The 12,979-nt window shown below is 34.3% G+C and overlaps 2 protein-coding genes across 2 annotated transcripts in view; both read left to right on the top strand.

The window, feature by feature from the left end:
• The first annotated feature begins 1,452 nt into the window (after window positions 1-1,452).
• On the top strand, window positions 1,453-9,561 carry LOC125869443 (probable WRKY transcription factor 41). Its single transcript, XM_049550027.1, has 3 exons — window positions 1,453-1,555; window positions 8,408-8,530; window positions 8,668-9,561. The coding sequence occupies exons 2-3, from the start codon at window positions 8,412-8,414 to the stop codon at window positions 9,215-9,217; spliced, it is 669 nt and encodes a 222-aa protein (XP_049405984.1). The 5' UTR covers window positions 1,453-1,555; window positions 8,408-8,411; the 3' UTR covers window positions 9,218-9,561.
• Window positions 9,562-12,054: 2,493 nt separating this feature from the next.
• LOC125869441 (probable WRKY transcription factor 41) overlaps window positions 12,055-12,979 on the top strand; it is a 6,452-nt gene continuing 5,527 nt past the window's right edge. Inside the window, exon 1 of the mRNA XM_049550025.1 lies at window positions 12,055-12,268. The gene's annotated coding sequence lies outside the window, so the exon portion shown is untranslated. The remainder of the gene's footprint in view (window positions 12,269-12,979) is intronic.

Genomic DNA, 12,979 nt, shown 5'->3' with positions numbered 1-12,979 from the left:
CTTGCAGTTTTCTTGTATATGAACTGTCTTATTTTCTCTCTTTACACATACCAGAACTACTGAATTTTGGAACCTTCTTCATTTTTTTACCAGGGAAAGGTCCAAAAGATATACCCTATCATTTGTGATTTATTTCATATATGCCTTCTGTTTACCTCGGCTTATAGAAGTATCTTCACCAGTTCACCTTAATCTTTCGTCTCAAATATGCCCCTCCAACTTGCAGTTTTCCATTGCAGTGGTATATTTGGACCTTTTCGATTGTTTATGGATATGCTTTTCATTACTACAGAGGGTTATATATAAATGAATCTGATAGCTTAGGGGTAAATTTGAGTTTCTTGTTTCTATGCCTCTCCATAATGCTAGATGTCAGAGCCAAGCGGATAAGTGTTGAGGGAGAGCTAAATATGAGACAAAGCTGAGGAGAGCTAAATATGAGACGAAATTAATGGTGGACGGGCTTTGGTGGACCGAAAACAGGGACAAATCTGAACATGTTCCCTTTAGGACCTGCACCTTTTATTTCCAAAACTTGGAATGTATTTCCTGGTCATTTATGCCAAAAAAGAGAAGAAAAAGAAAGCTGTTGGAATGTATTTCTTACAAAACCACAATGCATCTCCGTTCATATCACATGAATCAGACATTGCATTGGAATTTTGGGCAGTCATTTGTACCAACAGTTTTATTGATTTCAGTCCATCTAACTTTTGGTCAGGCTCAATTTGTCGAGCAATGTTTTCATTCTGCCTATTACTGAATTCAGATAGGTAGTTCTGGGGTATGCCTCGGTGTAAAAAGAAAAAAAAGAAGATACTTATCCTGTTTCATTTTATGTGATGATATTTAACTGGATATAAATTTGTATAAATATGAATGAAAACATTAAAGTAATAGTAGTTGAAAAGTAAAATATTGTAGGTTCAGTATCTCTCAGAATGCAAATTATGATGACTAAGAAGGGAGATAAGGGTCTATTTTGGTGAAAAGATAAAACAGTCCCTACACTTTCCTTGATAGTCAACTATTGCAACACATGTTGACTTTACCAATTACTACATACATTTGTTAAGGACAGGGAGACTGGTGAACAAGTCTTCAAACTAATTTATATACAACTAACAAATTACTTTTTCTCATCAATCTCAAATTCAAATTCAGATCTGTTTATTGCTGGCTATATCTTTGTTTGAGCATAGTCAGCCAGTTTCGTGTCTTTGCATAGCTGTGAAAAAAAATGGGAGAAAACAATTTTCGGGAGAGAGAAGTAGTGATTACTGAGCTAACCAAGGGGAGGGAGGTGATGTTGCAACTGCAAAAACACTTTGATCCCATGAAACAGGACGTTTGCCGGTATTTGGCTGCGGAAATACTTTCTTCCTATGATAAAGCTATGTCCCTCTTAAATGGCATAGCTTTATCAGGTATGATGAGCAAAAGTAAAGAGATCATTAATCCATCACCAACTTCATCAACTGCTTCCCGAATCTCATCAACTTTTGGCTGATAGTAGCACTAAGAGCTATGACCGCCCCTCTAAATCCAGGAAGAGGTATTCGATCTTACCACCTCTCTTTTCTTGTGTAACCATTTGGTTTTTGAAACTTACTTATTGTCTGATCTGGATTCACACCGTAGAAAACCAGCCATGGATTTTTAGTGCTATTTACTAAATAGGACTAAATTTTGATCAGGACTCAATCCTGAGACTCTGGTTAATAGTGAACAGAACTTTTACCATTCTACTTCATCCCATGTGGTATTTGTACAAAAATTTAATGTGAATTGAAGTGATATGTAAGCTTAGATCTTTAGAACATCCAGAGTGTCATGAATCGCTTTAAATCTTAGTGGTTTGAAAATTTTGATCTACTGGTGCTCAGAAGTGGTACCTAGCCTTACTACAACATACCTAATGTTATTTCACAGGTGTCTGGAGAGGGTATAGGATGGTAGAGTCGTAGAGGGGTTATTTCCGATAGACAGTCAAAACCAAGACTCTCTTAACTTACTATGGTCAAGTAATTAAATGAATGAAGTAGGATTATATATAAATGAACCTTGGTCAAATGATAAATTTTATGTAAATAATCATGGACTTATTAAGTTGATGCTAGTACTTGGTGCTGATAAGTATTTTTCCTCTAATAATGCTACATGATAGCAATCATATTCGTATATGTATGTTCTCCAAAGACAGTTACCAAATTGTATGTAGACAATTTCGCCTACACTAACTGTAATCATTATAGGAAGATGCTGGCACTAAGGACAGAGTATGTAGAAGCTCGTCACGGAGAAGAGGTTCCACCTGAAGATGGATTTAATTGGAGGAAATATGGACAGAAACTTATCTTAGGTGCAAAATATCCCAGGTGAGTGCTATTCTTAAGTTCCTTGACCAAAAATCTGAATATCTATTTCATGAATGAATTGACCAAAAGGTTGTATGATACTACAATATCCGGGAATTCCGTGGTTAACTGATAGCGATTATCTTCTTTTGGAAATGCAGAGAATATTTTCAATGTGTTTGTCGTCATTATGATGCTACTAAGATGGTCCAGCGAATTGAGACAGAGCCATTAACTTTTGATGTTACCTATGGGGAAAGTCACAGTCGTGGTCAAGAACTTACTTATCGTCTAATCAGAATTCACATAGAAAGTCCAGCATGGGATTTTAGTGGTATTTACCTAATAGGACTACTTGTTCAGGACTCAATCTCGAGACTCTGGTTAATTAATTGTGAATGAACTTTTACCATTCTTTTGATAAAGGTAACATTTGTATATCAATCATCAGCTCAAAGCTGATATCCAAAATTTACATCATATCGTCCCTCCACACATGTGTGTCGGGCATAAACAAAAGATAAAGAAAAGAAAAGAAGAAAAAAGAGAAACTATCCCTAGATCCTCCTTTCATCTTTATAAGGACCCTAGAATGTCTACAATAGCCACAGGGTCATCTATTTACTCTGAACTACACCAATAGCAAAAAGTGATAATGCAGTTCATTTTAATCTTGTGCAGAGGGCTGCTCTTGTTATCAAAATTCCTAGAATTCCTTTCTTTCCATATGGTCCACCAAATAACAGCTGGGACAATTTTCCATCTACTCTTGTCTGTGCTGCCACTGCCCTCCATATTCCAGCTTTTTAGAGCCTGTCCTGTTCTCCCTGGAACAGTCCAACTTATACCTCTGAAGCTAGTAAACAAATTCCACAGCTGGCCAACCACTTTACAATGTAAGAACAGATGATTAATTGTCTCTGCAGCCTGCTCACAAAAACAACATCTTGGGCACATTTGTATTCCCCTTTTCATAAGATTCTCTTATGTAAGTACAGCCTCTTTCACCACCAACCAAGTAAAAACTACCACTTTATATGGTATTTTAATCTTCCATATAAGCTTCCAAGGCAGAAGGTTAACTTGGGATCCCATTTGATTCATAATTCTATATGCAGAACTGACAGTGAATAAACCTTTATTATGACATTTCCATTTAAGAGTGTCTTCTCCATCCTTGAATCCTAAGAACTGATCAAGTGTTCCATAAAATTCAGCCAATCTTTCCACCTCCCAGTCTTGCATTAGTCTTCTGTAGGTAAGGTTACATCCATGTTCAGACCAAACTTCATAAAGAGTCGACTCTTGTTGTTGGTTCAGGTGATGAATATCCGGGAACAAGCGTTTGAGGCTTCCATTCCCTAACCAGTTATCTTCCCAAAACCTGATCTTCCTCCCATTGTTCACATTACATTCAGTTTTTGCATAGAAATCATGCCATAAGTTTCTAATTGATCTCCACAAACTGGTTCCATATGTGGATAACTTTTACCATTCTACTACATCCCTTTATGGTATTTTCATCCCTCACTTGTTACTGAATTGGAGTACAAATTTTATGTGAATTGAAGTGATTGTTTTATTTAGAAATATAGTAAAAGGAAAAATGACTTGAGTTTTTGAAAAATCGATTAAACTTATGATTTAAGAGAAATCGAATTTTCAAAAGAACAGAGTCGCCACTTAATTTTTAGTAAAAATCAAGAAAAAAAAAACTTAAGGGGTTTTCAAAAGATTTAAACAGATAAAATCAATTGAAAATAAAAGAATTCGAAGTTCAATGTACATTCCGAGAAGGTGTTAGGCCCTCGGAATGCCCGCTAACTCGCGGTTGACCGGCGATTTGACTAAAAATGATTTGACTAATTTTGAAATTTTAACCAAGTAAAATGACTCATTTATTTTTTAACTAATTTGAAATTTTTGACTAAGTAAAAAAAAAACTTATTTTTTAACTAATTTTTTGAGAAAAAGAACTTTAACTAAGTAAAAGAACTCATTTGCTTTAACTTATTATTTTTTTTAAAAAAAAAAATTTAACTAAGTAAATGAACTCATTTATGACTATTTTTTTATTTTTTATTTATTATTATTTTTATTATTATTATCTTAAGGAGGGATGAACTAAAGGGGAATTTTTCCAAGGGAAATGACTTAAGGAGATAACAAGATCAAAATTAAATAAAAACTAAGTAAACAAATTATATGAATGAATATTTATTTTAAAAAATATAAAAGAGAAATGGCTACCTTTGGGGTTTAATTAAATTTAACCATAAGAAATGAAAGCGTTAGTCGAATGAATAAAACAAAGCGTAAGCAAGAAAATTGAATTTGGGCCTTTGCTGTGTTTTTGGGCCTCCTTCAGTCCATTTTCGCCCCCAAACACCTGTGTATACAGCAAAGGTATATCGTTGTATATGGGTCATATTTTGACCCATTTTTGTGTATATCAGACCATATACCAAGCGTATACAATCCTCTTGACACCCGCAACCTGTACTTTCATTTTTTCAAACCCGTATATTGCATTTCCGACTGTATACCAATGTATACTGCTGTATACAGCAGGTGCGCAGCCTGTTTTCGACCTTTCCGGAGCTAGAAAATTTAATTTCCAGCAATGTCTTGCTGCTTTCAACCTGTACACCGTTTTTTGCTGACCCGATTGACTCAACATAAAGGATTTGAGCCTTTATGGCTCCCTTTGAAATGCAGGGAAAGAAAAATAGGAGTTCGCAGGGAACTCAGACATATTTACATGCAACGACAAAAGGAATAGAGATTAGTATGTTAAAAGAGAGAAGGGGAAGGGGGTGAAACATTTTACGCAATAAATAATGTCCAAATGATGACTTAACCGGCTTCCCAAAAATAAGATAAGGAAGCATTGCCATGACATATTGGGAAGCAAATACGGGGCAAATAAGTTTTATCATAAATAATTAAAAAAAAATAAAATTCCAGCCCCAAACGAAAGTAGACAGCATGCAAGTATATCATGTATATTAACGAAGAACAATAACATAAGATCATTGTAAAACATGACATACATTTTTGGTCATAATCCATGTTCAATTGACAATACTAATATTAAAAGAGGAAAGAACTAACCATTTATTCATAAGCACAACCGACCAAACGTACTAATATAGTGAAAATAACGACCCTCAAATAAGAATAAGACCATTAAGTCACTCCTTCCTAAGCTAAATGAACAGACCCACTTCGTAAAAAAAAGACTTGCTACTTCAGAGAAATCTAAACAATTAGATGCTGCAATATTTTAGCCCACATGCTTTCCCAACTCACCATCAATTTGGAAAATAAAAGCTAATATACACTCATAACATAGGCACAAACATATTTCGACAAAAAAATAGTAACAGAGTAGGGTCATCAGAATTTTCAACACACGACGAAACAGGTCACACTAACTGCCTGAAGATTCTCCCACTTAAAGGCTCATAATGGATAAGAAGTTCGAGAAAAACCCATAAACATATAAAATCAACATTGGGACCAAATGAATGTGAGACCAATCCCAAGTAGAACAAAGCAGGGAAATCAACATTGGGACCAAATGAATGTGAGACCAATCCCAAGTAGAACAAAGCAGGGAGATATTATTCTAAGAATGAAAACAAACCACGTCGGAATTAAGAAAATAAATCTATAGCATTTCGACATATCACCTATAGCATTTCATCGTTCTTTGATTCAAATATGCGACAGAAGGGTGGAAGAGCAAAAAGGGAACGAACCTCTTTTGGGGGCAGCGAGCTAGAACAACGAGCGGAGGATGATGCTTCTTCCACCAACGATTCTGGGGAACTCCGAGAATTCCGGCAAATTTCCAACAACCAGAAAGAAACACTAAGAAGAATACACTTGATTTATATTTTTATATGACATTTGTGACTTGTGACTCCTTCATCTCTATCAGTTTCTAGATGTATATTAATGAAGAATGACCAAAAGAGAACCACTCAAATCTCTTATGAAGGAATTTTTGTTCACTAAAACAACGCCTCTTTTTTTTTTTTTTCTTTGAATCTCAATTTTTTCAATCCAAAAAAAAAAAAAATCCCCCAACGTGTGAATGGAGAAGAGAATATTTATAGACAAGGATTAGGGTTCCAATTTCTTGGAGGGAAACTGATAAAAATCCGAATTCAAGGCCCATCTTGAATTTAAATTCGAATTCTTTTCCCATTACAGAGAAACATTTTGTTCTGAAGATTTTGCCCCATTCCGGAAGAGGAAAGGGAGAATGAACGACTTGGATCGTTTCCAATGTCCCTCTTGCGCCGACGTGGAGTAATCTCGTAGTGGCGAGGACGGAACAACAGTCTGCTATAGCCGAAAGCACTGTACAAGAACAGTACTGGTCGATGAAGATGTCGTTTGGTGCCGTATTGCTCTGTATTTGACGTCTTTCTTTGCAACGTTTGGAAGAGATGTTGCTGATTTCCTTTTGTTGTTTGAAATTGGGCCGGGTCGGGTCAGGAAAGGAGCAGTGGGCTGGGATTAATTATTTTTCTGAAGGGAACTGGGCTGGCTGGGAGGGAATTGGAAAAGGGAATTTGAGGAATGGGAATGGGTTGGGTTGTCGGTTGTAACTGCTGTACGTTTGGATTGTTGTGTGTATTGTATTGATATGGGAAAAATGGGTTGCTGATGGGTAATGTTTGGAATGGGTTTCTTTGTATTGTTATTCTTTTTGGGCTGAACTGATTTAAGAGAAAGGCCCCAAAATTGGTCTTGCAAATTGAGTTGGGTGAGGAAATAAATTGCTAAAATTGCAAATAAAAGGGTTAGGCAAATGAATTACAATCTAGCCAAATTGAATTCTTTTAGTTAATTCGGCTAGTAATTAAATAAGATGAATTAACATAATTAACTAACGAGCTTCTTAATCTCAACAAAATAAAATAATTACTCAATTATAAACTAACAACTCGAAATTTAAACTATTACTTAGAGTAAATTAATAAAATATTTAACTAAATTGTAAAATCTTTTGTGATGATTTTTCAAATATTTATAAAATAATGTGATTGTAAAAATATACATATTTATTATTTAAAATGACAAAATTACCCTCTTCTTTTTTAAAATAAATAAATAAATAAATAACTTGGAAGTATTTTGAATTTGCTGAAACTCGTTAATTCAAAATTACAACCATCACAAATAAAATAGAAAATCTTTTGGAGACAATTTTTGAATATTCATGAAATACATTAATTATATATATAATATATAAAGCATATATATTATTTAAAAATTATATATAAAAAAAATGACGAAACTATTTAAGATAACTTGCAAACTATATTTATTTTATTTTCTTGAAATATTTTATAAAACTAAAAATTTTAAATCATTTGAAAATTGGAGAAGCTCAATAATTAATTTATATTGTGGAGGGTCAAAATTGGGTGTCAACAGTGATACCTGCTACATTAAGCTTAGATCTTTAGAACATTAAGAGTCTCGTGAATCGCTTTAAATCTTAGTGGTAGATTGAATGCTTTGAAAAATCTAGATTTCCTGGTCCTGAGAAGCGGTACCTACAACAACATATTCAGTGTAATTCCACAAGTGGGGTCTAGGGAGGGTAAGATGTAAGCAAACATTACCCCTACCTCTATGAGGTTGAGATGTTGTTTTTGATAGATCCTCGATGCCAAAGCACTCTTAACTAGCTATGGTTAAGTAACAAAATGAAGTAGGATTATATATGAATGAACCTTGGACAAGTGATAAAATGATCAGAGACTTATTGGTTTGATGCTAGTACTTGGTGCCGATAAATACTTTTTTCTCTAATAATGCTACATGATAGCAATTATATTCGTATATGTATGTTCTCCAAAGACAAAGTTACCAAGTTGTATGTAAACAATTTCGCCTAGACTAACTGTAATTTAGTCAGATGATCAGGGCATGAAGCGGATAAGTTTTAGAAACTCAAATTGTAGTATTCTTATACGTGTTAAAGATCCTTGTTAGAAACTTCAACGTTACATGATTAAACATTATAGGAAGATGCTGGCACGAAGGAAAGAGTATGTAGAAGCTCGACCCGGAGAAGAGGTTCCACCTGAAGATGGACTTAGTTGGAGGAAATATGGACAGAAACTTATCTTAGGTTCAAAATATCCCAGGTGAGTACTGTTCTTAAGTTCCTTAACCAAAAATCTAAGTATCTATCTCGTGAATGAATTGACCAAAAGGTTGTATGATGATACTACACTATCCGCGTGTGGATTTCACATATGGTCATTGAATTTTTGAAATGCAGAGAATATTATCGATGTGCTCGTCATAGTTGTGGGGCTACTAAGATGGTCCAGCGAATCGAGACAGAGCCATTAAGTTTTGAAGTTACCTATGGAGGAAGTCACAGTTGTGGTCAAGAAACCAAAAACCAAAATGAAGAACTACTTGCTGTGCAGCAGACAAAATGTGATGAAGTTGCAAAAGGAGCCGCGGAAATATTTGAATCCTATATTCATAAGATGGTTTCAACCCCAAATAATTCGTATAACAATTCCTCAACAGGGGTTGAGTTCTCAAACTCCAATTCGGTATTCAACATCCCCAATTCCGACTTCATCCCCACACCAACTTCTTCACCTCATCCAGACAGAGACTTTCCACTTGACAATGATAGTCTCACTCTCTTGTTTGATCAAGATGTGCCTGATAATTATGGCAATGATTCTCTGGCTGCTCTGGCTGCTGAGGTCTATAAACTCTATGAGGAGAATGGCAAACTCAATTTTCCTCATCGTTACGACAAACAGGCTGAGAATTCCAGACCCTCGAACAATGTTGGGGACCAATCATAACGTAACGTACCAAGTATCTCTCTTTGCTGGAGCAGCACAAGCATGTAATGTAATATAAAGGGAGAAGAAATGGGCTCAACATTTCTTCTTCTGTTCTACCCATAGCTCTATATTGTCTGTCTCAATTTAATTGTCTTACTTTTCTCTTTGATCTATTCCAAAAAGAGTGTTCTACATTTAGATAAATTTTCAATTCGAACATTCTACATGATAGGTTTAAGATCACAAATTTCTGTATGACTTACTCTCGGTAAGGATGTTTGTTATGTATTGTCTCATAATGTATCATATTGTGTTGTATTTGTTAAGAATGACAAAAGTCTCGCATTGGTGGTTAATGAGTTGGGTGGATTCTTTATAGGACTTGGGCAATCATCCTCCCTTTAAGCTAACTTTTGGGGTGTGAGTTAGATTCGAGACCTAATTTCACAATATTAATAAAGTCAAAAGGACGCACGTCTCGGTTGTATTGCTTAGAATTCATCCCTTTACAAGTGTGTTAGGACTCGACTTATAGTTAACGAAGCAATACATCAACTAGTAGGAAAAGCTCCACTCGAGCTCTAAGCCCTACATCTTTATTCCACAAGGAAAAAATATTAAATTTTAATGAAAGAATTCAATCTCTTTTAATTTTTTTCTTTAGCCAAACCTAACAATAAAAGTAACGAACATGACAAATATGTTATTTTATAATAATTTTTAATTAAAATGACTTTGTACAAAATTAGAACGTAGACAAAAATGTGGACATGGAAATTGAACTTGAGTGACGTATAGATTTTTGCACAACCTTGCCTCTAAGCTAATAGTACTCTCAAATGTGTCAAAGATCTAGACTTTTAGTGTCTTACAGTGAAGTTTGAGGAGGGGAGGATATCTTATCTCTACCTTTATAGAATATAGATAGGATATTCCGAATGGACTCTCAGCAATTCTCCTCTTTTATCCAATCTTGGGACCGACTATACGAGTAACCTCACACAGGCTGTCCAAGGATAAATCTAAAATTCCGACAAATCAGTGGCGGATCCAGAAATTTTGTATCATGGGTGCTCAATTATTTTTAGCTCGGAAATTGCTACATGTAATGGGTGCTGAGTTAATATATTTCATTGAATTACTAAATTTTGTACAAAAATAATAATGTTGTCACAAAAGGCAGTGGGTGCTTAAGCACCCATAAGTCACAACATAGGTCCGCCATTGCCGACAATGTAAACGAGCCGTCCAAATTCATGTTTATTTTGCTCTTTCCAAGTTGTTTCATTTCCTTATTACGTAAAAATATTCTTCTTACAAAGAAAGGAAGCATTAATTATCGAATGCACAAAGACCTTGATAGTCAACTAATGTAACATGCATTGACTCTACCAATTACTACATTTGTTAAGGCTACAAAGGGAGACTAGTCAGGGCCGGCTCTATGCTTTCAAAAATAAGGCCTTTGCCTTAGGCCCCCGAATTTCGGGGCCCCCAAATTTTTGTCAAGAATAAATTATGTGTTAAATTTTTTATAGAAGAATTAATTACTTATGATTAAAAGTATAATTTTTTTAAAAATAAATTATTTTATCCACTTTAACATTTTTTGTACTTTGTTAAAAATAAGAATTAACAGTGAAAAATGTTGAACAAAGTGAATTGCAAATTCTTTTTTATTTCTTTTTAAATTTTAGTTTCAAGCATTACTCTAAGCATATTAAAATGAGGTATACCAAGTCATCAACTTTTTGAGTCAAAATTTATGATTTTAAACTTCTAACTCATATCTTTATTTAATATTTATCAACTTATTACTTATATCATTATGTTAACAATACATATAATAATTGTCTCACTTAAAGGATGTTTTTCAATGTTGAGTTGATAAAATCTTACCTAAAACTAGTAACTCAAAAAACAATATTAAGTACTAATAATTTTCATCTTAATAGTGTATTTTTTTATTTTTTTTTAATAAATATGTATATGAAGTGTATTTATATTTTAGGCTGCAAATTGAAATTTCGCTTTAGGCCCCCAATTACGTTGAGCCACCCCTGAGACTAGTGAACAAGTTCTCACACTTAATTTCCCACTAACAAATTACTTTTTCTCATCAAGCTAAGCCTATATTTATATTCATATCTTCAAATGTGTCATTTTTGACAAATCAAGAAAGAATTTATCTGCTAATAGGGATAAAATGGTAAACTCACAATACCAATCATTGTTTTTTCAATAGGTGTATCAAATTAAAATTTGACAACTAAAATGGAACGAAAAGAATATTTTTTTCTCTTTCTAATAGTTGATTAACACTAATTATGACCAAATCAAATTTACTATGATGCATTGTTAATAAAATCTCAAGTACCAACAACAATAACAGATGTAACGTAATTTAATAAGTGGAGTTTGAATAATAAAATTTAAGCAATTTAAATAAAGCCTTGATAGTCAATTAATCCAACATACGTTGACTTTACCAACTACTACATTTGTTAAGTATAGGGAGACTAGTAAACCAAGTCTTTGATAGTCAATTAATCTAACATACGTTGACTTTACCAACTACTACATTTGTTAAGTATAGGGAGACTAGTAAACCAAGTCTTCACACTAATTTATATACCTTAAAATCAATTTCCTCTCATTAACGAATTACTTTATATCAAGTTCAAATTCAGATCTATTTTTTGTTGGCTATATCTTTACTCGAACGTAATCAACCAATTTCGTGACTTTATAGAAAAAAATGGGAGAAAACAATTGTTGGGTGAGACAAGTGGTGATTACTGAGCTAACGAAGGGGAAGGAATTGTTGTTGCAATTGCAAAAGCACGTTGAGCACGTTGATCCCATGAAACAAGATGTGTGCCTGCAGTATTTGGCTACAGAAGTACTTTCTTCTTATGATAAAGCTCTGTCACTTTTGAACGGCTCAGCTTTATCAAGTATGATTAATATTAAAGCAGCCCCATCAGCTGCGCCCCAGCTGGAATCTCCTCAATTTCCGGCTGATAATAGCGCAAAGAGTTGTGATCGTCCCTCTATATCCAGGAAGAGGTATTCGATCTCGTCCCTCTTTTTTTTTTTTGCACTATAATCATCTGAAATCCACTTGTAATATATATATATATATATATATATATATATAGCCCCACTGTGGTTCCTTAAAAAGAGAGCTTCATTTCCAAAATTTTAATCTAAGACCTTTTATTAAGGGTGTACGAAGAATCTTTATCATCGTACCACACCTCTCACTTGTAGCTAGGGATAGCAAATGGACGGATTGAGAATGGATAGAGAAAATACAGGACACAACCCATGGGTGGACCCAAATTTTAAATGGGCGGGTTAATCAAATTTGGATAGAATTTGCCACCACTAGACTTATAGATGATTGGAGTACTAAATTTAGTATATGGAAAAAGGACAAATATATCACCGAACTCTCGTAAATGATATGCAGATATTCTCTGTCATATTTTTGGGACATTTGGTGCCCCTGTCGTCCAAAAACTAGAGAATATATGACATTTACTTTAACGGAAGACTAAATAGAGACACGTGGTGCAATTTTATCCGTCGATTCGATATTTAATAAATGTCAGGTCAGTGGATAAGATTATGACACGTGTATGTCTGTTAGCATAAATGGTATATATGTTCTAGTTTTTAGACGGCAGGGGTACCAATGTCCCAAAAGTATGATGGAGGGTATCTGCATACCATTTACGATAGTTCGGGGTTATATTTATCCTTTTTCCCTTTAGT

This window comes from Solanum stenotomum, chromosome 6 (genome assembly GCF_019186545.1).
Source record: "Solanum stenotomum isolate F172 chromosome 6, ASM1918654v1, whole genome shotgun sequence".
NCBI lineage: Eukaryota > Viridiplantae > Streptophyta > Magnoliopsida > Solanales > Solanaceae > Solanum > Solanum stenotomum.
The sequence above is the reverse complement of the archived record's forward strand: the minus strand, read 5'-3'. Positions and strand labels throughout refer to the sequence as shown.

Coding starts and splice junctions, on each gene's coding strand:
- LOC125869443 (XM_049550027.1), top strand. CDS start 8,412: ATGCTGGCACGAAGGAAAGAGTATGTAGAAGCTCGACCCGGAGAAGAG. Junction 8,531..8,667: donor TTAGGTTCAAAATATCCCAG/GTGAGTACTGTT, acceptor TTTGAAATGCAG/AGAATATTATCGATGTGCTC.